This window comes from Phyllobates terribilis, unplaced genomic scaffold, assembly GCF_046119375.1.
Source record: "Phyllobates terribilis strain yellow unplaced genomic scaffold, ASM4611937v1 Scaffold_2__4_contigs__length_985480577, whole genome shotgun sequence".
Taxonomy (NCBI): domain Eukaryota; kingdom Metazoa; phylum Chordata; class Amphibia; order Anura; family Dendrobatidae; genus Phyllobates; species Phyllobates terribilis.
The window spans coordinates 638,227,213-638,252,294 of NW_027362762.1; the positions used below are offsets into that span (position 1 = coordinate 638,227,213).

General features: G+C 41.4%; 1 protein-coding gene across 2 annotated transcripts in view; it reads left to right on the forward strand.

The window, feature by feature from the left end:
• Window positions 1-25,082, forward strand: part of LOC141222043 (synaptotagmin-2-like) — a 200,063-nt gene that overhangs the window by 133,926 nt on the left and 41,055 nt on the right. For both annotated transcript variants that reach the window (XM_073666615.1, XM_073666616.1), the window contains exon 5: window positions 17,402-17,524. In XM_073666615.1, coding sequence (XP_073522716.1) covers window positions 17,402-17,524 — 123 coding nt within the window. The remainder of the gene's footprint in view (window positions 1-17,401; window positions 17,525-25,082) is intronic.

The window sequence follows — 25,082 nt, forward strand, 5'->3', positions numbered from 1 at the left end:
ACGCTGTCGTGGCCAACCGCTTCAGAGTTTTTCATACGCCAATTAACATGAAGCTTAAATCAATAGACTCTGTTCTTTTGGCCTGTTGCACGCTTCAAAACTTTCTTCGTCGACGTGATGCAATTACGTACTGTCCGCCTGGCTTTGTGGACTCTGTGGACCGAGCCAATGGGGAAGTGGAGCTCGGTGAATAGCGTGCAAACGATCCTGCAATTGCAGGCCTTCAACCAGTGGGACATGGCAGAAACACCCATGATGCGAAGACCTGCTGCGACAACTGCTGCCAGTATTTTAACGGTCCTGGTGCCCCGTCACACATAACGAGATCGCTAACGAGATCGCTATTGAAGCCAAGCCCTCACTCCCTGAAGAGCAATGATAGCAGATAATTGGTAGATGTCCTATAAATGAATTAAAAATGGAAACTCATTTGAGACCCCAAACAATACCTACTTCGCTAAAGATGTCTGATTTGTTCAAAGTGGAGTCACAGCCGGAGAACGCTGGTGGGATCTGAAAAAACAAGGACGCAGTAGCGACCACCAATCGGGGACGATGAACGCAGAAAAGTCCAATTTATGCACCTCTACGTGTCTCAGTTCTGAATCGCTAGCGAGGTTGTTGACAAGGTGTCAAATACAGCGATGCACACTGCCCAGCGGGAGCGCAATGACCCAGGAATGGTCCAGGAAGCTTTGTAACGATCAGCGATCTCACAGCAGGGGCCTGATCGTTGCTACCTGTCAGACATAACGAGATCGCTAGCGAGATCGCTATTGCGTCACCAAAACGTGACTCATCAGCGATCTCGCTAGCGATCTCGTTATGTGTGACGGGGCCTTTAGTCTGGTAGTGATAATCTCCAGCTGATAAAACGCTGATTGTATTGAAGCAGCAATACAAAATTCAGTAAGTGGTACATCTCTGAAATCAGACTCTCTTACCCTACATTAGGGTGCTCTCAGATCACAAAGCAAAAACCTGGCGACAGATTCTCTTTAATGGGTTGTGTACATTATTGCAGCTCATCTCCATTGAAATTAATAGAATGAAGCATAAAGACCACATACAACCTGTGAACAAGTCTTCAAAAGAATGCAACCATGTTTTTTAAATCCAATTAAATCTCTAGCTTTCTCCAATAGTAAATATATATTGTAGTGTATAATCCTTGGTATTTTGTAGGAAAGTATTGGCCTTTGTAATTTTTTAACGATGGAATCATCATATAGAGAAAATTAAGTGAAAATACTGTATAACTTGAACAGTTAATTGTTACAAGTCTGAAAGAGTAGCTAAACTTTTTCTTCAAATGTAATTATTAATCAATCTTAGCAATGTTTTGAATCTTTGAAATATATTCTATTACCATATTTTTTTCTCCCATACTCTGTGAAATGGTTGTTTTAACTGCCTCGTTTATGCACTTGGAGCAGCTGATTTGAGCTGCAGGTGTATAGCCCTACACCAGTACACCCTTCTTTGACCCCTTCCCCAATGATCAGATACTACATACAAATACTCTCCCTGTCTGAGTATGGGGAAGGGGAGAAGAGAAGCTCACTCTGGTATATGGATATTTGGTACCGCTGCAATTCAGGAAAAATGTTGCTAAAACAGCTCTTTCAGAATTCAATTTGCAAGAAAAGTAAGCCAGGTAAGGTAATGTAAAATATTACAAAGATTCATAACTTTGCAAAAGCTGATCAGTAATTAAACAAATAAAAGTAATACGTTTTGCTTATCTTTAACCCACCTTGCCTACACTAAAACAATCTCAGAAGGCGTTAGTTAGGTTAAAGAGGGTTTCTAAAGTTCTTATATAGATAAAATTGCAAAGTGCTTGTAAAAACAAGCAATTTTGCAATTTACCTCTAGAGTGAGAATAACCAGTTCCAGATCACACACGTCTATGCTTAGAGTCTGCTCACAGCACTCTGAGACTGTCTGGGTCCGGCCAGCTTCAGTTATCATATCCCTCTGACACATTGAAGAGGCCTCAGTAGCCCGGGAGAGTACAAGTTCGGACCGGCAGTGTGATCCTGCTGTTGATCCGAACTGTCAGTCTCTAGGAGCAAACTGTTCCCGGTAAAGCACAAAGCTCAGAGCGGAGCGCTCCTGAAGATAGAACATTAGAACAACCCTTTAAAGCTCCAATCACAATTTCTGTACTTGCATTGTCAATGTTGGATGTGCAGTAGGCGCTTAATAAAGATTAAAAAACATTATATTATGTGATGTCCTGATAGGATTCTTGGGATACATGACCCAGCATTTTGACACAGGACCTTATAGTAAATGTGTATAATGACTCTTCTTCTAAGTGTATGAGAAGTGTAATGTGCCTGATACAGAGTATGGCATAGCTGTCAAGCTGCTTAGCCCCAGCAAAGTTTCTGTCTAGCTTGGTTGCTTGGAATACATTGCTTAAGTACCTCAGTCTTTGTCAATGTCAATTAGAGCACTGCCAGATATAAATCTTGCATTTTTCTGTCCATTCTTTCTACATTAAAGGGAATCTATCAACAAGATTTCACCCGCAAAGTATTTTTTTTTTCATGTAGCTCTTTCAAAGACCAGTCCAGCAAGACTTTTACATGGCCGGTCCGTTCCTCCATTACCGAAAAAATCAGCTTTTGAATTGATTTGCAAATGAGGCTGAAGAGCTATTTGTGTATCTGAAGCCTCAGTCACTCCAGCTCTATTCACCACCCAGAGCTGCCTCCCTCCACTGGACTGACAGCTTCTGTACTGTGTGACTTTAGGCAAAGGAGCTGTCAGCCAAGCAGGAGGAGGCAGCGCTGGAAAGGGATAGAGCTGGAGTGACAAAGGCTTCAGATCTACAAATATTTCTTCAATCTCATTTGCATATCCTTTCAAACGATTTCTCAGTAATGGAGGAGCTGACTGGTCATGCAATGGCTGGACTTTACTTTTAAAGAGCTATATGCGCATATAAATAGTTTGGGGTAATAGTTTTGCAGTAATACAGCTGCCTTTTAACCTAAGCAAAGAATATCATAGGGATCTATGATTTTATTAGTTTTGTCATTGAACCGTGATGTGCGGCCGTAGTAGAAATTATAAAATGCTTTCACATAACACTCATCTGAATGAAACCTTAGGCTTGCCTCCAGTGATCCATTTAAAAACCTTTTAGGATATCCACTTTCTTGTGTAAATTCTAGTTTCTTATATAAGATTATAACAGTGTGTTCTGTTATGCTCTGTAGCATCATTCACTTGAAGGTGAACATTGCAATACTTTAATATTTAGTGGAGAAATAGGAAATTTGCATAAGGCTAGATTCAGACATCTGCATTTCATGGTTCGTACAAGAACCCCAATGCCTGGAACGGCCCTGGGTCTACAGATCTGAACTAACATCTAAGCGGGATAAAACTCTTATTCACAAAGTTCAGGCAATTGACACTTTTTTTTGCCATTTTCTGTAAATTCCAGAAAAAATGCAATGTAACAACACTGTAGTTCTCTAAAGATAACTTTGGTTATACTGACAATAAACAATAATAACTTTCTAAGTGTGGGATAAGAAGGTGAGCACAAATGGCTGAGTTTGGAAGGGAAAGGCTTCACAAATGTACATTGTAAATAGGGACCTATGAGAAATGGGAAGTTTTCATTTTGCACTGAAGGTTTAAACCATATGTTAGTACAAATACATTTGACTAATATTTTAGTGAGGAACCTCTTTCAATAAACTATAGTACTGTGTAAATGTTTTAGGCAGGTGTGGAAAAAATGATGCAGAGTAAAAATGTTTTCAAAAATAGAAAAGTTAATGGTTTATTTTTACAAGCTAACATAATGCAAAGTGAATGAACAAAAGAGAAATCTAAATCATATGGTATGAACACCCTTTGCCTAGGAAACTTGCAAGCAATTTTTGAAAGAAATCATCAGGGAGATCGTTCCAAACATCTTGGAGAGCTATCCACAGATATTCTGTTGATATAGACTTGAGCAAATCTTCTGTCTCTTTATGTAATCTCAAACAAACTTAATGATAATGAGATGAAAGCTCTATGGGGGCCTTATCATCACTTTCAGGACTCTTTGCTCTTCTTTACCCTGAAGATAGTTCTTAATGACATTGATTGTATGTTTGGGATTGTTGCCCTACTGTAGAATGAATTTGGAGCCAATCAGATGCCTTCCTTATTGTATTGCATGTTGGGTAAGTATCTGCCTGTATTTCACCAATAAATGGGTATTATTGAGGACCATAGATGCAGTGGTCGGCCAAGAAAATTTAGTGCAGCAGATGAAGACACATCTTGCTTGCTGAATTTTGAAAATGTTCAGCAGTGCCATCAGCTCAGAACTGGCAGCAACCAGTGGGACCCAGATACACCCATCTACTTACTGTTCAGAGAAGTCTGGCCAAAAGTGTTCCTCATGGAAGATTTGAGGCCAAAATGCCATACCCTCGACATGGAATTAAGGTCAAGTGATTCAACTATGCAGGGCCGGCGTCAGCACCCGGCGTACCCGGGCAAGTGCCGGGGCCCTGGAAAATCAGAGGGGCCCACCGCCCACTCACTGTCGGGGCCCTGGCCGCTTCCTCTGCACCTGTTCAGTGACGCAGGCGCTGCTTGATTGCCGGCACTCCCCCAGACATGGCCGCGCGCTGTGTGGCTGTGTCTGCTAGTAATGACACGGCAGGGTCGACGGCACTGCGCCTTTAATTGTGCTTGTGTCACCCCTGCCGCGTCATTACTAGCAGACACAGCCACACAGCGTGCGGCCATGTCTGGGGGAGTGCCGGCAATCAAACACCGTCGGAGGTCCTGCACAGATGTGGGGGAGCGGCCCGGACCCGACCGCAAGTGGGCCCCTCTGATGGTCCAGGGCCATGATATCTGTGACACGCCGGGGGCCCTGCACTGCCCCATACCTGAGGAGCTGCTGGACAGGACACTGGACCGGGGACAGGTGAGTGAGGCTTCCCCAATCCCCATATTAAAAATATTTGTAATGGGTCTGTGTGAGTGCATGTATGTGTATGTCAGTGTGTATGACTGTGTATATATATTTGTCTGTTTTATATATGTTTTTAAGAATTTGTGTAAAAATGTGTGTATGTCTACATATCTGTGTTCCATGTGTGCGTGCGTGTGTCTGCGTACCGTGTGTACATATGTCTGCGTACCGTGTGTGCATATGTCTGCGTACCGTGTGTGTGCGTGCGTGTGCCTGCGTACCGTGTGTGCATATGTCTGCGTACCGTGTGTACATATGTCTGCGTACCGTGTGTACATATGTCTGCGTACCGTGTGTGTGCGTGCGCATGTCTGCATACCGTGTTGGTGCGTGTGTCTGCTTACCGTGTGTGCTTATGTCTGCGTACCGTGTGTGCATATGTCTGCGTACCGTGTGTACATATGTCTGCGTACCGTGTGTGCATATGTCTGCGTACTGTGTGTGCATATGTCTGCGTACCGTGTGTGTGCGCGCGCGCATGTCTGCGTACTGTGTGTGCGCGCGCATGTCTGCGTACCGTGTGTGTGTGCACGCGCATGTCTGCATATTTGAAGGATGAGGTGGCAGGCTGGGCCCTGTGTACTATATATATATTTCTCCGCCGTATCTGTGCATCATGAATCGTGTATGTGTTAAAAGGGCCCACTGAGACTCTTTCGCCCGGGGCCCAGAAAAACCTGGAGCCGGCCCTGCAACTATGCATGGGGTGCAGAAAAATTGGCAGCAGTTGCCCAAGACTGATGTATCAAAATGTAAACTTCCTGTCTGTAACAGAAGGCAGTTTGTTTGCCAATAATGAGTGTCTTCAGGCAACAGTGAGGCATCGTAATAGGTTTAGTGAAAAAGCATATTGGCGCTGGACTCCCCATGTTTATTTTGTTGCTCCATTGCTAATATGGATGGGTGCTGCTTCTCTGCTGGCCCGTAGCGAACATCAGACAAAAAGGAAAAACGAAAACGCCACATCCGTAGGAAAATGTAAAATTGAGTCTTCTTTATTAATCACTACGTTAAAAAGTTACTTGGGTTGCTTTGTCATGAATACCTTTTTCTTATCCATCATGCATTGCCATCAGGGAGGCAGAATTTATTCTGCAGCAGGACAATGACTCAAAACATACAGCCAATGTTATTAAGAATCATCATCAGGAGTCTTGGACGTAACAATATAGCCCGTACAGATCCATGATCTCAACATCATCAAGTCTGTCTGGGATTACATAAAGAGGCAGAAGGATTTGCACAAACCTACATCCACAGATCTGTGGTTCTTTAAGGAACAACCTCCCTGCCGAGTTCCTTCAAAAACTGCATACAAGTGCATCTAGAAGAAACGTTGTTTTGAAGGCAAAGGGGGGTTACACCAAAATATTGATTTGATTTAGATTTCTACTTTTGTTCATTCACTTTGTATTTTCTTAATTGCTAAAAAGAAATTAATAGCACTTCTATATGTGAAAGTATTCTTACTTTTCATCATTTTTTCACACCTGCCTATAACTTTTGCACATTGCTGTATATACATTTTACAATGAATTGTATTTTCATATACTAATCATATTTTATTCTTGTGGCGTTTTCAATTTTCTGTTATTCTGGCTTTATTTTCTAATATCTAAATGATTTTTGCCCGTTATAAAAATAACTATGATCCTAATATATATACAAAAAGAATATTCATGCCCCCAAAAAACTAATTGCAGCTCCTTTTCCTCTCTTCTCTTGCCTTCTTGTCTTTCTACTGTCATCAACTGATGTCTATATGTCCCCCTTGCTGCTTCATGATAACTCCCTGTATTGGTAAGTGCATATGCATGATTGGTATTTCAAAAATAGACATATTTATTGATGATATAATTACAAATTGGATTTGTGTGTATGAAGTGCCCTGTTTATCTAGATAAGGGTTTGGTTGAATGATTGCATATGTACTTTAATATAATTGGTTCAATTAGCAAAATACACCAACAATAATAATTTTATATACTTATATACACTGCTAATGGGAGCTTGTCACCTGTATAAACTGTTTCTACCACCCTTGTGCAGTGTTTAATAGCAATACTGCACCCCTTCATAAGATCATACATTCCTTTCTATCTGCTAACCATCGTCTAGCAGTCCAGTGGACGTTTCCAGACTGTGCTTGGTGGCTCCTTTGTCCCGTCAATCGCCAGTTCTCCAGCCTTCAGTGACATGCCTGATGTCAACCACATGGCCTGTTGCAACCAAGTTAGCTCTTGTTCTCTACTATATAGGCATGAGAGTTGAACAGACTCTGTGGATGACATAGGAGACGTCAGCAATCAAGGACTCTGGATCCACCCATTGGACCGCTCAGGGCAGATTAGCGTATGGAGAACAATTCTAAAAGACATTTTCTTATCTGTTCATAGGAGCTGTGATTTTATGAAGGGGTTGTTGAAGTGTTAGTAAAGGTGACTAAAGTTATGGATACAGTTTATATATGGAAAATCTGGTGACAGGTTCCCTTTAACAAATGTCAGTAGTGTATGTACACTCAAGTAGACAAAAAACTTGGCTGGAATACTTTTAGGGCTTGGGAATAACAAGTTACTCCATGAGTGTTTCATGCCTCTGTGGCATGTAATCATGTCTCATAGAATGATAACAGAGGTATGAGTTGTTTGTACTTAATTTTTATGTATCTTTTATTCAAAAGCATTTACATTTATACAAATTTCACATTTTTGTAACTTTTTTTGTGTTTGGACCATGAGTTAACAGAAATAACAGAATCAATGTTATACCTTTGGTCCTCAGTATATTGCAGATATTATTAGTAAAAAAACAAAATGATCCATTGATTGTTAATGTGACTGACGGAGAAAGCCGAGTACAGCACTTGGCTTTATCCAGCAGTCCCTTAGACAATGTATGAAGCAGAGGTTGAGCGTGCACACAACTCTGCCACATTCACACTGGACTCTGCTGAGCCTCATTTTTGGGACAACTAGCGATCAGTATGTTATCTTCTCTCCTATGCACAGGGGATAATCTAGTTATGAATGTTTACAATTAAACACCATATATTTTTGTCCTTATTGTGTGTTATTCTACAGCATTTTATGTTAGTTTCCTGCAGAGAATGAAGGGGTTAATCTCCTGCAGATCTAAATTACATTTTTGTTTGGTAAGCTGGCTGAAGCCTCATCACTTTAAAGGGGAAGCGCTTTCTTATATTTTGTCCTCGGACAGCCACACACAGGACAGTGAGGAGAAGGGGAAGAACATGATTAAAAGGGTTATCTGGAACCTTAGTTATTTTTTTGCTTGGGGCTCAGAACTTGTCTGCAGGTAGTTGCTAACTACCTATAATGAGTACGTATTTCTGTCCAATAAAATCATGAATAGAACACTTACATCCATGACCTGTTTGGGGAGCATAAACTAGTTGCTCTGTGTCAAGGGAATCACAGCCCGGGAGGCTGCGCAGATCCACCCGCTGTTATCTTTTTGTCCCGAATAGCTCTCTGCCACCCCCTTTCGTCCGGACAATTACACGATTGACCGACAATTAATGTAGGAAGACGCAGGCCGTCTCCACTAATAGGCCAGTTATTTGGAAACTAACTGTGAGCGTATGGTATATACTCTGCCAGTTCCAAGGCGTGGAATATATGTATATACCCCAGTACTGTCACTGCTAACTCCACAATAACCCAAGAAAGATTAATAGCTGCCACCACCAATCGATTTCCGGCTGATTGGATGCAATTTCGGGTAGCGTATGGCTCCGGGGCGCGGTTTACAGAGCAAAGGGAACAGAACTAATACATTTTATATTTAATCCAGAATGATAGGCAGTGTTTATAAAAAATATACAAAATATTTTACAAATGGGACAATACAATACAGCATATACAATTATAAAAAATAAACAGGAATAACAAAAGAAACTTACTACGCTGATCACAGAGATGATTCAGCATAGCGAAGGAGAGCACTTTGATTAAAACGTCCAGTGAATGGGTATCATGCATACACCAACATCTACCTCTCTACAGGAACACAGGTCATAATTTCTCTTGACCTTTTATCAGCACCTAAGTTACACCCACACACTCCCCTTGACGACCTCACGTGGGCCGAGTTGTGGGATGTACTCACCCCTTCAGGATTTTATGAAATTCTCAACTTATGAGATATCTTCCCTCCTGACGATCGCAGAAGTTTTCATCAGTGCCCCTGTGACTGGTTGTAGGTATAATATTTCCCTTAAAGTGAACAAATATTTAATTTCAAGTCAGGATGTATTTACTGTGGGCAAAAGAGGCTCTTCCACTTCTCCATCTATGTGTAAACACATGTCCCTTTTGTTATCCGACCCTCTGAAATGGTCTTTCATGCCCAATTACTTGTACTCTGTAAATCTCCTGGGTGAGCTGACTTAGTTTTCTTTTTATCTGTAAATCTTCATCTTCCTCACGAAAGGTATCCTCGTCCAGTCACCTGAGCTTCAAAAGGACTTTTAATTAGATTTGTCACTTCCCAGCTATACGTAATTTCCTCTATGTCAACTGGGCAATTCTATTTCAAGGTAGCTTAGATTGCCAGCTCTTGTCTCATACTGCAAAATAAGGAGGGAGATGAATAGTGGCTTCAGAGATCTTAATATTTTCTATAATACTATGTTTTTTTGTTATCATTGATTATAATTAGGTCCACACCGTTACATTGTGTTGTATCACAGATCTTTAATAACAGCATTATTGTAAGAATATTTTTTTAATATATTAATTTACTTGATGTTACGAGTGGAGTCTGCAAGCCATTGTTCCAACTCAAATTCCTAGTATCCTCATAGTGACAAATTTACCGTAGAAGAGTTCACAGTTTCGCTTGTACAGGTGTCACCTGTTCAGACTGTATTACACTTTCATAAAAGTGTAATATGCATGAGACTTTTGCACACAGGAGGAAATCATCAACTCCTTGTCATAAAAAAGTTTAACAAAGCGCTTAAGTAGAGTGTGAAGTGTGGTGCAACAGGAACATGATCCAAGAAGCTTTTTTCTGCCACTTGGACTGTTGCCAATGAAACCCGTGACTGCTCAGTGACATCACAGCCGTCTGGCAGTGTGATAGAGGCGAGAAGCATGCTCCGAGGACATGCTGGTGAACATGTCCTCCTGGCAACCCTCTGAGATCAGATCTCTGATAATATTGATCTAATAGCCAGTAAACATGATATCTCTATTATCTCTGAAATTCTCTCATTATTTTATTCTAGCTTCCTCCAGACACAGTAAAAAAATGGGAAAAAAAATAAAAACAATAAAAAATAAATATTAATCAAAATTAAATATAATATATGAATGTAAATTAAAAAAAAACATGAAATGGAAAATCTAATACTTTACCCCAACCCACTCGAACATTTTTTTTCTGTCCCTGCCAGCACATGATAAATGTTATTTGGCTTACATATAACATCTATCACCTATTCAGTGTCCTTCATTTGAATAAAGAATTAATGCTCCATTCACACCAGCCGATTCTAAGTCTACTAGATTGATAAAGTTTTTAAATGATTAAAACAAAATTCGTATGTCGGCATTGGGACAAACAAGTACAAACACATCATTTTCAAAACTCATGTATTTTTATTTTAATTGCCAGCTACGCTTCTCTAAGGGACTTTGAGTAGGACTCACAAGAAAGCTAAAGTGGTGTAGAAAACCTGATGCCAGTATTCACACTTTGTTTCTGAACATTTTGAAAGCATTCCAATCACCAAAAAATGCAGCCATTCATTCCAATATAAGGCTTACAGTGTGGTTGAAATGTGTTCTTTCTTCATTTAAAATAGGATTTTAGTTTAAAACAGGGATTGGCCACCAGGTAGATTGGGGGCTTATACTGTCAGCACTGATGACCTTGGCTTATTATTCCCTGATTTACTGACATAGACACCAGTACTGATAGAACAAGCAGTGGTGCCCATAGTCTAAACTTAAGAAGGGGATAGACTCCAGTGATGTGAAGTCTGCTGCATGCAGAGGATCTTGAGAAAGTAGTGATGGCACCTGGCAGAAATTTGGTCATGGCTCATCTCCCGGCTAGTATACTGATTTGAGCCAAGGAAACTGGTCTGGCTTATTGAATGAACTGAACTAAGTGCAATGGAACCGTCAATGGAAGCTGCATCATTCAATAAGCCAGACAAGTCCTTAAAAACCATGTCCATTTTATATTCAGCCAAACTAGTAAACCGGGGATAACAGGTTGTACAGTCTTCTTCTCCATCTTCCACGCAATACACTGGCTCCATTCTCAGAGTTACAGTCTGTGTTTTGTTCCCGGCAACAGGTACCTCAAGGGACATAGGGAGATGTCCTAATTGCCTGCGTTTTCTTAGAGGTAGGGTTATTCGGGTCCACGCGTTACGTACTGATCCCTATACCCCGAGCCTTTAGCTAAGACAGTCCCAGGGGCCGCTCGTTCAGACAATGCTCTCTGTTTTCAGTATTCACAGCAGGGCGCTACCTTCTTCCTAGGTCCCTCTTTTCCACTGGACCGTATTTTTGCCAGGCTTCTAAGCTTTTTCTTGATGCAGGGGTCCCCAAATGCCTGAGCTGTCTTGCCTCCTCTGTAACTAGCTTCTTGCATGCTGAGCCTTGTAATTCCAGACACACTGAACCTGTATTCTGCTATCTCCACCTTCTCTGCACACATCCGGCTCCACACTCTTCCCACTGAACACTAAGTACATCCTGGATCTAGTCTCCTGTTTGTGCCTTGAACACCGGATCCTGCAGCCCTAGGGAAATATAAACCTATCAATGATGAGACAGTGACCTCTGGTGGCCGGTGGTTATTACTGCAGACAACATAGCAGGTATATAACTTTATACACAAATAACATTTAGAACTTGGCTCAATGTCTTCTTAAGGGGGACAGAGCTCCTGTCCACCCTCTCACACTGCAGCAGGGGATTGACAGGTTTCTACTTTGTACACACAAAAGAGAGACCTGTCAATTGCCTGTAATGCCAGAGCCACAGGCAGACAGACCATTGGGGCAACCTGTCCAGCTGCACATGGGCCAAAGAGGCAAGAGGATGGCCCACTTCCACCTCCAAAGCAGCAAGCAGCTTCATTCAGAGACACATTATTAGACTGAAAGACCATATACTGTTCTTGCACAGGGACCCTCTTCTGTCTTTCTGCTCCATGTCAGTGTGTTTCAGAGAACAATTTACCTGGCTGCAATCGCCTAACAGGTTCCCTTGATCTAATATTACATATGATGTGGCCAAAGTCGCCGTGAAGTCTTAGCTTAACACTCCAAGGCCAAAGCTACTGTATGTGGTGTAGAAGTGGAGAGGCAGCAGCAATTATTTTTTATTGTTTAGCCATTTTTTCTCTACCTTTTTTGCAGGAATAGTGGACTTTTTGATTGCAATAGTGGACTTTTTATTAAAAAAAATTGTAAAATTCCTTGTACTATAATTCCCACAATGTGCAGTGTTTGGCTGAGATGGCAGGATTTTTAACATCTGTCAATGACATTAACACATGGTGTGAAGGATCCACACCTCGCATCCCGCCTGACGTCAGACGGATCACGTGATATGGATCCGCACTTTGCACCAACGTGAAGTTCTGCACCCCTCGGGGACACGTGAGGTCAGATTGGTTCGGTTTTACGCAGACACCCTCGTCCTCACAGGCTTAAGAAGGTACAGGGAGTGAGAAGAGGTGGCCCACTGAGTCACTGACGTGCCCCACACTCGCTCACACCCCTTACAGGCTGAAAGGCCCCTTTCAATAGCCCCAGTGAAACAGAACCTTATCCGCCCGGTATAGCTGCCACCAGTTCCTATTTGATATAAGCCTGGTCCATTAATACGAATTATATCGGGCAAGAAACCAGCCCCAGTAGCATGGGAAATTAACCCCAAAAATGGACGTGTGGATTCGTGAATCAAGATAAAAGAGCAGCCCAAGGTTAAATTCTATATTTAATCGACTTAAGGGCGCACTAGACAATACACTATATACACAAGGGTTATACATATATAATGGTCAGAGATGCAAATACAATAGTGGTAGGACAAAAGGTATAAGCTGATTATTCATGTCAATTACCGGTGACGAGTAACCATGTGTGCGCTGGGCCTCATAGGGGCCTGAGCCTCCAGCGGGTTCCTCAGTCCTTCGCAGCACATTACTCAACGTGAGCCCCTCTGTTCCAAGTGGCCGCATGCATCAGAGAGAGAGCCACATGGCCTTACTCTAGCTTGTATCTCCCTTGTGTAACTCCCCTCCTGCCCTCTGGGCTGAACCTGCGTCCCCTCCATGTGCCCCTGGCAGAAAATAACTCCCAAAACTTAAGATGGGTCATAACTCCTTATTGACGATCCTAGGTAGGAGGCTCTGGTGTCATCGGATCCAGCTTGTCCCCTGCTACGCGTGGAGACTAAACACAGCTGTACTATCTGTTTCCCACCAGATATTCTACGTATCTCCCCACCCTGTAAAAACAGAACGGATCGGGGCACTGGACGGTGTGCGGTCCAGTTTGGGGATCTCTGACATGTAAACGTTGTACAGCTAGGACATAGGATAGGTCCATATACTCCTTTTGAACTCATAGCTGACTCAGACCACATGGTATCCACATGGCAAGCAAGCCCTTTGTTCTGAGCTGAGCTGGCTCAAGGTGTGATATCTGTCACTCACAATCTTTTGACTCTTGACCCCCCCTGCTGCTAGCTGTTCTGTTACAACTGCACACTAAAGGGGTGCTTATAATCACATGCCAAATAGGATACAAATGATTGACATGGAATTATTTCTTCAATATTCTTCATATTAAGTTTCTTGCATTAGGTTATTGGTTGGATTTGAAAAGGTTCTGATAAACTTCTTAGACTCTAAGGGGGTGATTCATCAAAGTCTTTATGCCACAATACTGACATAAAACGCTTTGAAAAGTGTTTGTCAATGTGGAACTACGCAAAAATTTTGCAACGTTTGGAGTTTTCACTACAGTGTGAAGCGTAGCTGGGGAGGGAGAGAGGTACACCACCCATTAAATTCAGCAAAAGTGCCAGCATTTTTTATGCCTGAAATGCTACAAAACTCCCTGACTGGAGTAGTCTTTCTGGCGAGGCACAGGGAGACACATGCCACTGAGAAGATGCACTGAATTTGCATCTTAATGAGTTCAGCGCATTGTACTCCAACGAGCCATTCATTGAGACTGACATGCACAACATCAGTATAAATCAATTTCCTCGTTTGTCTATTAATTAACATAATATTTAGGCCACATTAGGCCAGTATAATAGAAACACGTCACCACTTCTGTATTTATCACCCACTCCTGGTTTTGGCTTACAAATACTTAGGTAAAAAACTCATCAAATACTCAGCGTGTGCACGTGACCTTACTGTTTTGTAGACATAGCAACATTTTTACATCTGTCATTGATATTTAAAAAAAAAAAAAGAAAACGATAAAGCTACAAGAATTTATCTTCATGTCTTGAAGGTTGCCGACTCTTAGTGACACAAGGTAACACGTCTATTTTGCTCTGTGTTACATTTATACATCTCTTGTAAAAGAGGGGAGTGTATCAATGTTTTTTTACTATGGTTTTAGATAAAACTCACTGTTAACATAATGTAATATCATTTATTTTAAAGGCATGTTTAGATCCTCCTCTTCTTATGAGTCATTCATTGTCAACCAAGCCTGGCTTCATGCCTAACTATCGGTTATAAGAGCAATACATTTTGGACCAAAATTCTATGCCACCCATATTACTGAGAGCAAAGCAATCTAATTTATATAGCATTATATTTGTGACTTGGCTATCCATTATGGACTATTCTATTCAATAATTTACTGTAATAAGTATATTTAAAAATTAATATAAAGATGTTATCCAGAGCCGTGATGGGGAACAGGGTTAGTTTAGTTAAATAGAACCTGCCATTAGGATTTTATACCACAAATGAATGGCATGAGAAATCCATAGTTTAAATTGGATGCTAGTGAGTTACAAGTGCAATGGGTTGGTTCTCTAGTTCTCCAGTCTCTCTCCTTATTCCCTAACCCCTGCCTGTCTCTGACTGAAAGGATGCTCATGTTTCAGTCACATGTTATGGTGCTTTCACACTGCATTTTCATTGGCCTCATTGTGGTTTACGTCTGAGATTGGGGCTTATGCACCGACGGAGCCATAGACTATAATGGTGCCGACAGAGCGAACCATTTTCAGGTGTGTAAGACTATTGAAGACGGACACCCAGACGCAGTCTACTAAGTCAGAGACAGTAGGCAAGCAGCAGGCAGGAAAAGGCAGAGAAGCAGGAGAGCTGTAAGTGCAGCGCCTGCCCACTGCACCTACAACTCATTAGCAGACAGCAATGCCTTATTAGAATACCACTGACCAAACAGAACTCCATAAACCAAAGCGATTGGTATGTAGCATGTTTTATGTTTCTCTATAGACTTAAATGTGACATCTGGCTGTAGCATTTTTGTAAAGAATGCACATAAAAACACCACGAAAGACATGTTGTTTCCACAAAGATGCTGTGCATGAAGCTAGTCTTAAGCCCCCGTCTCACATAGCGAGATCGCTAGCGAGATCGCTGCTGTGTCACGGTTTTGGTGACGTAACAGTGACCTCACCAGCGATGTCGCTATGTGTGACACTTTGCAGCGATCAGGCCCCTGCTGTGAGGTCGCTGATCGCTGCAAAGTGTCCTGGACCATTTTTTGGTCGTTGCTCTCCCGCTGGTCAGCACTCATCGCTGTGTGTGACCAGCGGGAGCAGCGATCAGGCTGGTAACTATGGTAAACATCGGGTTACTAGGGGCACACGCGCACCTAGTAACCCGTTGTTTATCATGGTTACGAGCCTGCTAAAGTGAGCAGTAACCTCCCGCTCACCGTAGCAGAGTGGTAACCATGATAAACAACGGGTTACTAGGTGCGCGTGTGCCCCTAGTAACACGATGTTTACCATAGTTACCAGCCTGCTCCTGCTTCAGCAGGCTCGTAACCAGGAGCAGGACATCGTGGAAAGATTCTTTCCACGATGTCGCTGCTCCCCTGATCGTTGGTGAGCCTGCCTGTTTGACAGCTCACCAGCGACCACATAGCGACGCAGCAACGATCCCTGACAGGTCGTATCGTTGTCGGGATCGTTGCAGCGTCGCTAAGTGTGACGGGGCCTTTAGGCCGGAATCATGGAATCACACGTGCAATTTTTTGTAGCAGTTTTTAAATTCAGGTTTTTTTAGATAAAGACAGAAGAACTAATTTCAGGCCTTCGCGTATAAACTGTACCAAAAACTGGCACAAATTTTCAGATATGTTTTTATATAAGAAAGAAAAAATTATTTCATATGCAATTAAGCGCGCTTCCATGCACCCTTCATGCCGAACCGGCATGAGAGAAAAAAAAACGCTAATCAGCACTGCCCCATAGTATAACATTGGCCGAAGTTCTATCCGATAAAACATCGGCTAACACTTGTCCAATGTATACGCTCGTTTGAGCGAGCCATTAAAAAGAGACTTGGAAAAATTCCACCCTTTAAGTAAACAGGATTTCTGCATTGTTCTTTACCTGCTTGTTAAATCTACTTTTGCATTTAGCTCCAACAAACAGCACAGTGCCTGCAAACTACTTATGTGATTCCAGCCTGCGATCTTAAATTGTCTACATCTTGCTTGGAAGAAGGCTTATCAAAGTAAATTCCTGAGATCAAGACTTTTGCAGAAATGCAATTATGATATATCCAGGAAAAAAATTTGTGCTGTTACTGTAATTTGACTTGGGTTGCCCAAATTTTGTGCAAGTCTGTATGTACAAGCAGGAACAGCCAATGAACACTTTCCCTTATTTATGTATGGATACCAGAAACTTTCTGATGCTCCATAATTTAAGATGCTAAATTGGTCCATTAGTAGAAAAAAATATGACAAATGGAATTCCCTTCACAAGCAAAAAAGTATTGCATTAACACAAATAGGCAACGATGTACACTTATAAAAGTCTTACTTTGCTGATAGTACAATCGTACCAAGTCTGTAAATGCTCCCAGAGAACTTGGCTAGCCCATAGAGAGTGAATGCCCTGCGCTTGAGATTGGTGGGGGTTCTGTTGGTCTGAATCCCAGCAATCAGTAGTTTATTCCCTGCTACATATATGGGATAAACCTTGTAAACACCATTTAAGTATCACCGGAAATTTCTAGAAAAATGTTAATTCAAATTTTGCTCAAGGGTAATGTTGCGAGATGCATGACATTCAATGGCACCTAGCCAATAAAATAAAGCAAAATAGCTGAGGTCCTTGTACATCCATCAAAATAAGTTACACTTCTTTTTTTCTGTAGTTTTCTTAGGATGACGATGACGATGCAGAAACTGGATTAACAGAAGGTGAAGACAAGGAAGAGGAGGAAAAAGAAGAAGAGAAGCTTGGAAAGCTACAATTCTCCTTAGACTATGACTTTCAAAATAACCAGGTAACAACATCCAGGTAAAATAACACTTTTGATGCCCAAACCAAAGGTAAAATGCGTCGCTCAATCCAAGTGTGCCAATAATGTCAGCATGTATGGTACAGTGATGCTCACCATTATTGGCACCTATTCATTTTTTTGATTGACTGTACAATATCTTTAGAAATAAATAGAAATGTACCAAAGTTATATCCTCAGGATTTTTTAATTAGTGGTCCAAAGTAATACAACAATAAAACATTGTTTTTCAACGTCCATTTTACAATTTCAAACAAGAAACAGAATAAATAGCATGTGCAGCAGTAAAGCCACCCCTAATTAATATTTGGTTGCACACAATTTGGCATTGCTGACAGCCCCCAAACATTTCTTGTAGCCATCTATAAGCTTCTTGCACTTCTCAGATGGAATTTTCTCCCACTCTACCTTTGCAGTTTGTTCAAGCTCTTCAATGTTTGCAGGGTTGTTTTTCCCAATGGCAGATTTCAGCTCACCCCAAAGATTTTCAATGGGATTGAGGTCAGGACTCATAGCTGGCTATTTTAAATGTATGAAGTTGATTTTTTCTTTTTCAACCAATCCTGTGTACTTTTGATTGTGTGCTTTGGGTCATTGTCTTGCTGGAGGATCCATGATCTTCAACTGAAACCAAGTTTTCTTACACTGGGTAGGACATTTTGCTCTAAAATCTCTTGATAATTCTCTGATTTCATGATTCCTATGATACAGTCAAGGCCTCCAGTACCAGATGCAGCGAAGCAACCCCACAGCATTATGAATCCTCCACCATGCTTAACTGTTGATAACGTGTTATTTTCCTTATAAACTTCATTGCGCCGTCTGTAAACAAACTGTTGCTTTGCATTGCCAAAAAGCTTTATTTTTGTTTCATCTGTCCACAGAATATTTTCCCAGAAGGATTGTGGTTTGTCAAGGTACTCTTTGGCAAAGATCAGTCATTCCTTTTTATGTCTTTTCTTCAGCAATGGTTTCTAACTTGGCCTTCGCCTATAAAGCTCTGCTTGGTTTAGTGTGCGGTGTATGGTACTTGTTGAAACCATGACCCCAGACTGTTCCAAGTTGGCCTTCAGGTCTTTGGATGTTTGACATGGTGTTTTTTCCAACATTTGCACCAACCTTCGAAGATATCTCTTGTCAATTTTCCTCTTTCCCCCACGTCCAGGGAGGTTCTTGACGGTTCCATGCTTGGCAAACTTCTTAATAACATTGCGCACTGTTGAATTTGGGATACCAAGGTGTTTGGAGATGGCCTTATACCCTCTGGAAGTCTTGTGTTTGCTAATAATAGCAGTTCTGATGTCCTCAGACAGCTCCTTTGTCTTCATTATTGTGACAAAGGAACACTGAAGTCATCATTCATTGGCTAATTCATGTCACATGGGCACCAACAATTAATCACAGGTGAATCTCTTTTGTGATTTACCACAGGCAAGTCAAAATGTGTTTCCATACTAAATTATTGTAAAGGTGCCAATACCAGTGTCACAGCAAGCGTTAGGTTTTTCGATTTTTCCCTCCCATTGTTTTATGTTTTAAATTACTGTTTATCATTTGCTCTTTTGTATTTAACCTGAGTGCACTACACAAAAAAAATGTTTCACTTGATTCATTTTTTTCAGGAGATATTCCACATTATGTACTTAAGCTTCATGGGTGCCAATAACGATGAACAGGACTGTATGTTAGTGTATGTTATATATTTAGTATGGTTGAAACAGACAATTTGAGAAAAAAAACAGGCAGGAGGCACCTTACATACTAGAATGTGAATACATATATATTACTAAGTGCCACAAAATCACAAAGTCAACACAATTGTTAAAATAATGACAACCCCTATAATACACGGCCGCAAACACTGCAAGTGCTGAAAATAACTCCTAACCAGGGTCATATTTCCCATAAGGCCAACCTACGCCATGGACTAGGGCAAATCAGTCAGGGGGGGACGTATATACTGAAGAAACAACAACCAAATATTTACAGTTTAATTTTTCAGTATTATTTTGAAAAAGCCATAAAAATGCTTTTTAAATTTCCATCCATATACATTAAATAAATTGAGGAGTATATTTGTGTTGCCAATCTCTGTGGCTTGTGCTGTCTCACTCAGACACAGGCAAAAAGCATTTGCTATTTCTCTCTCACACACTCTGCATAAACCATGTGTCAAAGGAAAATTCTAGATTTGGCGTTACAATAGTGATTCCACTATATGGCTTGTCTTCTGCATACAGTATCTACTGATCAGGGGCTGGCTGGCAAATTTTAGCTTGGGACGGCAAACACAAAGCACTGGCCCAGGAGTGGTGACCAATCCTTAGGCTAAGGTCACACATACCATTCACGTGTGTAGTGCACATTCATGATGCAGCTTCTAAGAAGCCATTTCATAAAGCCCAACTTGAATCGTTTGCTTAGTAGCCATAAAATAATGAGTTACACACAACAAATGCTACCTGAGACCCCAACCTTAAATTACTCACATTTATAATCAAATGCACCCTTGCAGTAACACCCCACTTTAGTGGCAAAACTTATTCCAGAAATGTACACTTTTGGCAATGCACCTAATTCATTAAATGCACTGCTTAATGATTTAGACACATGTTAATCCTGCATATCCATCATTAGAGGGTTGGTTTGGTACCTATCTAAATCTCTATTTTTACACCCTAACCACTTTTGTAGTTTTCTCTATTACACAATATCCTACACCTCTCCCTATACTGCTAATCCTTAAATGTGTTTTTTTTTACTTCACTTCTTGTGACGTTTCATTTGAGATGAGCCTCACACAGGACATCACAAGATGCTGGGTCTGCACTTATTCCTGCAGCTGTATTTCTCCTCCTGGAATAGGACATCATCAGAGGGCAGTACTGCAGTCACTTACTACAGTTTCTTGCATCACTGCCCCCTCTAAAGACATCCTGGATCCCGAGCTGACAGGCGCTGTGGGAGATGTGAGTGCAGTGCCGGCTCTCTGCTTCTATCTCCGTTGCCGCCATAGCTGCTAACTGTGACAGACAAAACATAAGATAGAAACAAAATTAATGTATACCCTGCTATGAGTAAGTAAAAAGCAATGGTGCATATAAATAACATAGGGTACTTAGTAAACACTGTTTTTGATTAAAAACATACAAGCCATCCCATCAGCGCCAAGGTGTACTCTGTGAGGACGGTCCTGACCGCTAGTATTAAAACCTTACCATGTGTCAAAAATTACCTCGATATAAATAAGGGCTGATCAGGACTGGGGCCCAACTGTGGACACTCAGCATTGGGAAGCTATATAAAAGTAATGCCCAGCTCAAGGAAAGGAAAGCCACTTCCTTGTATGCACTAACCTAAAAAAACTAAAGCAAAACTGAAACAAATGAACTGGAGTAAAGGTTGGTATACATGCAATGTGTAGAAGTATGGTCACATTGGCCATTGAACAGTCAAGAACTAGGATAGAAACATATACCCTGCTATAAGTAAGTAAAAATGCCATAGTGCATATAAATAACATAGGATGCTTATGTCGTAATGATTCATTTGAGGGCCATACTAGAAGCAGTGGGGCAGTGTTGGTGTTGCTTTCTGCTTATATCTACACTCCCTGCCGACATCTTTCACATTTAGAATCTGCAGCGGCAAACATAGAATCAGAGTGCCGGCGCTGCACTTACCTCTCCCACAGCCTCTATCACCACAATGGATCCAGGACATCTTCAGATGGGGCGGTGATACAAGAAACAGTAGTAAGTAACTGCAGAGCCACCCTCTGGTGACATCCTGGACTAAAGAGCGAAAGAAGAATTTTTAGTAGATATTTAAGATGACTTGGAGAAATTCAATGCAGAGTTTTTTTGTAGGTGTTAATGTTATGCAATTTCATAAGTAGTGTATGAGTGTAAATTTGAATTAAAATTATAATGTGGTCAAAAGATTCTAAAAATTGTATTAAGTGCTTATGTGTTTCAAAAATAAAGTATTTCATATTAAATTGAAAATGATAAATCACCTTTTTTTTTTGAAGGGGGGGTGCAGAATTATGTGCTTTGACCTATGATGTAGAAATGTGTAAATCTGGCCCTGCTCCTAAACTCCTTAGGCAAGGTTCACATCAGGTTTTGCCTTATGTTTGGTGGCTTCATCAGGGCTTAGTTCAGAACCTCCAAAAACAGGATTTGTGCGTATGTGCTCAATTGACTATAATGATATTGACAGAGTCACTGTGTGCTCTGTCATACAGTGGCATGCAAAAGTTTGTGCACCTCTGGTCAAAATTACTGTTATTGTGAACAGTTAAGCAAATTGAAGATGAAATGATCTCTAAAAGGCGTAAAGTTAAAGATGACACATTTCATTTGTATTTTAGGCAAGAAAAAAAAATATTGTCATCTTTTATATTTTAAGAAAAATTGTTGAAAGGTTCCACAAACTATCCGTCGACATTTGAATGAAATGAAACGCTATGGCAGGAGACCCAGGAGGACCCCACTGCTGAGATAGAGACATATAAAAGCTAGACTGCTGTTTGCCAAAATGTATGTGAGTAAGTCAAAATCCCTCTGGGAAAGCGTCTTGGGACAGATGAGACCAAGATAGAGCTTTTTAGTAAAGCACATCATTCTACTGTTTACCGAAAACGGAATGAGGCCGACAAAGAAAGGAACACACTACCTACAGTTAAATATGGTGGAGGTTCAAAGATGTTTTGAGAGTGTTTTGCTTCCTTTGGCACCGTGTGCCTTTGACTGTGTGCAAGGCATCATGAAATCTGAAGATTTCATCAGTGTGGAGTTCAATTAGTGAGATTAATCATTCTGTGAAGAAACAGGTGTGAATCAGTTGGCCCTTATTTAAGAGTGAAGCCAGCACATATTGTACATGCATTTCTCCCTGAAAGCCTGAGAAATATAGGTAGTTCGAGACATTATACAGAAGAACAGCGTACTATGATTAAAAAGTTGATTGGAGAGGGTAAAACTTATGAAGAAGTACAATGATAGGCTGATCAGCTAAAATGATCTCCAATGCTTTAAAATGGAAAGCAAAACCAGAGAGACGTGGAAGAAAACAGAAGACTACCATTCGAACGGATCGAAGAATAGCCAGAATCTCAGATGCTCAGCCAATGATCAGCTCCAGGATGATCAAAGACAGTCTCAAGTTACCTGTGAATACTGTGACAGTTAGAAGACGCCTGTGTGAAGCTAATCTCTTTGCAAGATGTCCCCGCAAAGTTCCACTGTTACAAAAAGACATGTACTGAAGCAGATACAATTTGCCAAAGAACACATCAACTGGCCTAAAAAGAATTGGAGAAACATTTTGTGGACTGATGAAAGTATAATTGTTCTTTTTGGCTCCAAGGGCTGCAGACAGTTTGTTAGACGACCCCCAAACTCTGCATTCAAGCCACAGTACACTCTGAAGTCAGTGAAGCTTGGTGGTGCAAGCATCATGATATGGCAATGTGTGCAATGCTCCCAATGCATTGAAATAAAAACTAGTATAAAGATTTTGTGCTTAACTCATGTTTTTGAACACACTGCTATTATTTTGAACACTACTGTATACACAGGTATAGGGAAAAAAGTTAATGGGAGTGATTCTCTAAGTGGAACAACCTTCTGTGACAGGTTTGTCAAGATGGTGCGTTATTTGTTTGATGCATTTATGTAACGCATCATCTTGATTAACCTGTCACAGAAGAAAAACAAGGTGTATCCCATGCACCACTCTGTGGTCCGTGCAGACTTTGGAGAGCCCCTCAACTAGGTTGTAAAAATTTCACTTCTTGATGTAGTATCTCTATGGTAACGGAGGTTGGACCAACAGGAGAAATCAACGGGAGAAGTCCATGACTGACTTACTATAAACACTTCCTGTCTTGTGTTATTTGACAATGCACTTTTTTTCTTGGCTTGAAAAAGGTCCTGCGTGGCCGAAACATTGCTAATTCCCCTGTGTGTACACTGGTGTCAATAAAAATAATTTTTGTGGAAGGAAGATACCTGGTGCCTTGGATGTTTGGAGAACCTGTCACAGAAGGTTATTTCACTTATGAGAATCAAGATATACAGTAGGTGAAATTAGTATTGATGACGTCACCAATTTTCTAAGTACCGTATGTTTTGGACTAAAAGACACACCGGACCATAAGACGCACCTAGGTTTTAAAGGAGGAAAATAGAAAAAAAATTGAAGCAAAAAATGTGGTCATGATACACTGTTATAGGGCAGGGGTCTGCTGCTGACACTGTTATAGGGGTAAGGTCCCCCAATGCTGTACTAATATGTTCTAATATCCCCCATCCTGGTATATATGGCATTCCTTTCCTGTTATACGTGGCCCCCATCCCCATCCTGGTAGGCTTGGCACCCCTCATCCTCATCCTGGTATGCATTGCACCCCTCATCTCCATCCTGGTATGCATGACACCCCACCCTGGTGTTCATGGCACCCCAATCCTCGAGTTTGGTATGCATTGCACCCCTCATCCCCATCCTGGTATGCATGGCACCCTTCATCCTGGTATGCATGCCACCCCCTTCCTGGTATGCATGGATGAGGGGATGGGAATGAGGGTATCCCCATCACGCTGCACTGAAAAAATAAAGTATTCTACTCACCTCCACTCTGCTCCAGCGCTGCATCCTGTTCTGCTGCCAGCAGCTGATCTCACCTTGTGAGCAATGAATGACATCACTGCCATGCGCCCTCACATGGTGAGATGAGCTGCCGGAATAGTCACTGCTCCCAATGCCCAGACTATGAACATGGGGAGCAGTGACTATGCACTCTCCTTAATAGCGTGCACAGTGTCATCCGGAGCCACTGGGCGATCATGTGTGCTCACTATTATCGATCATGAATATTCACCCTCTCCACTCCCATGGGCGTGAAGAAGAGTGAATATTCATACTCTTTAATAGTGGGCACATGTGCAGGAGCTCCGGCTGACACTTTGCGCGCTATTAAGGAGAATGAATATTCAGTGCTCCACGCGCCCATGTGCATGGGGAGCAGTGAATATTCATTTTCTTTAGAAGTGGGCACAGTGTTGTATGCTGCAGGTGGCTCCTGCCTCCTCTTATCCGCTGCTGCCACTCCCCCCACAACCCACACCATCCACAGCAACAGTATAGTACATTCAGACTATAAGATGCACCCCCCCACTTTCCTCCAACATTTTGGAGGAAAAAAGTGCATCTTACAGCCTGAAAAATATGGTAAGTGTGTTCCTAAATGTGCCATTGACATGAAATTCTCACTTCATGTCGGTAACAACCCATCCAATCCAACTATAGCAAGGAAATGAAACTATAGATGATCATAAATTAAGTTATGTGTAATAATGAGAAATGACACAGGGAAAAAGTATTGAACAAGCTTATTGAAATTTAATTTATACGTCATGCAAAAGCCTTTGTTGGTGATGACAGCTTCAAGATTCCTTCTATATGGAGAAACTAGTCGCAAGCATTCCTCAGGTGTGATTTTGGCCCATACTTCAACACAAACACTCTTCAAATCCTG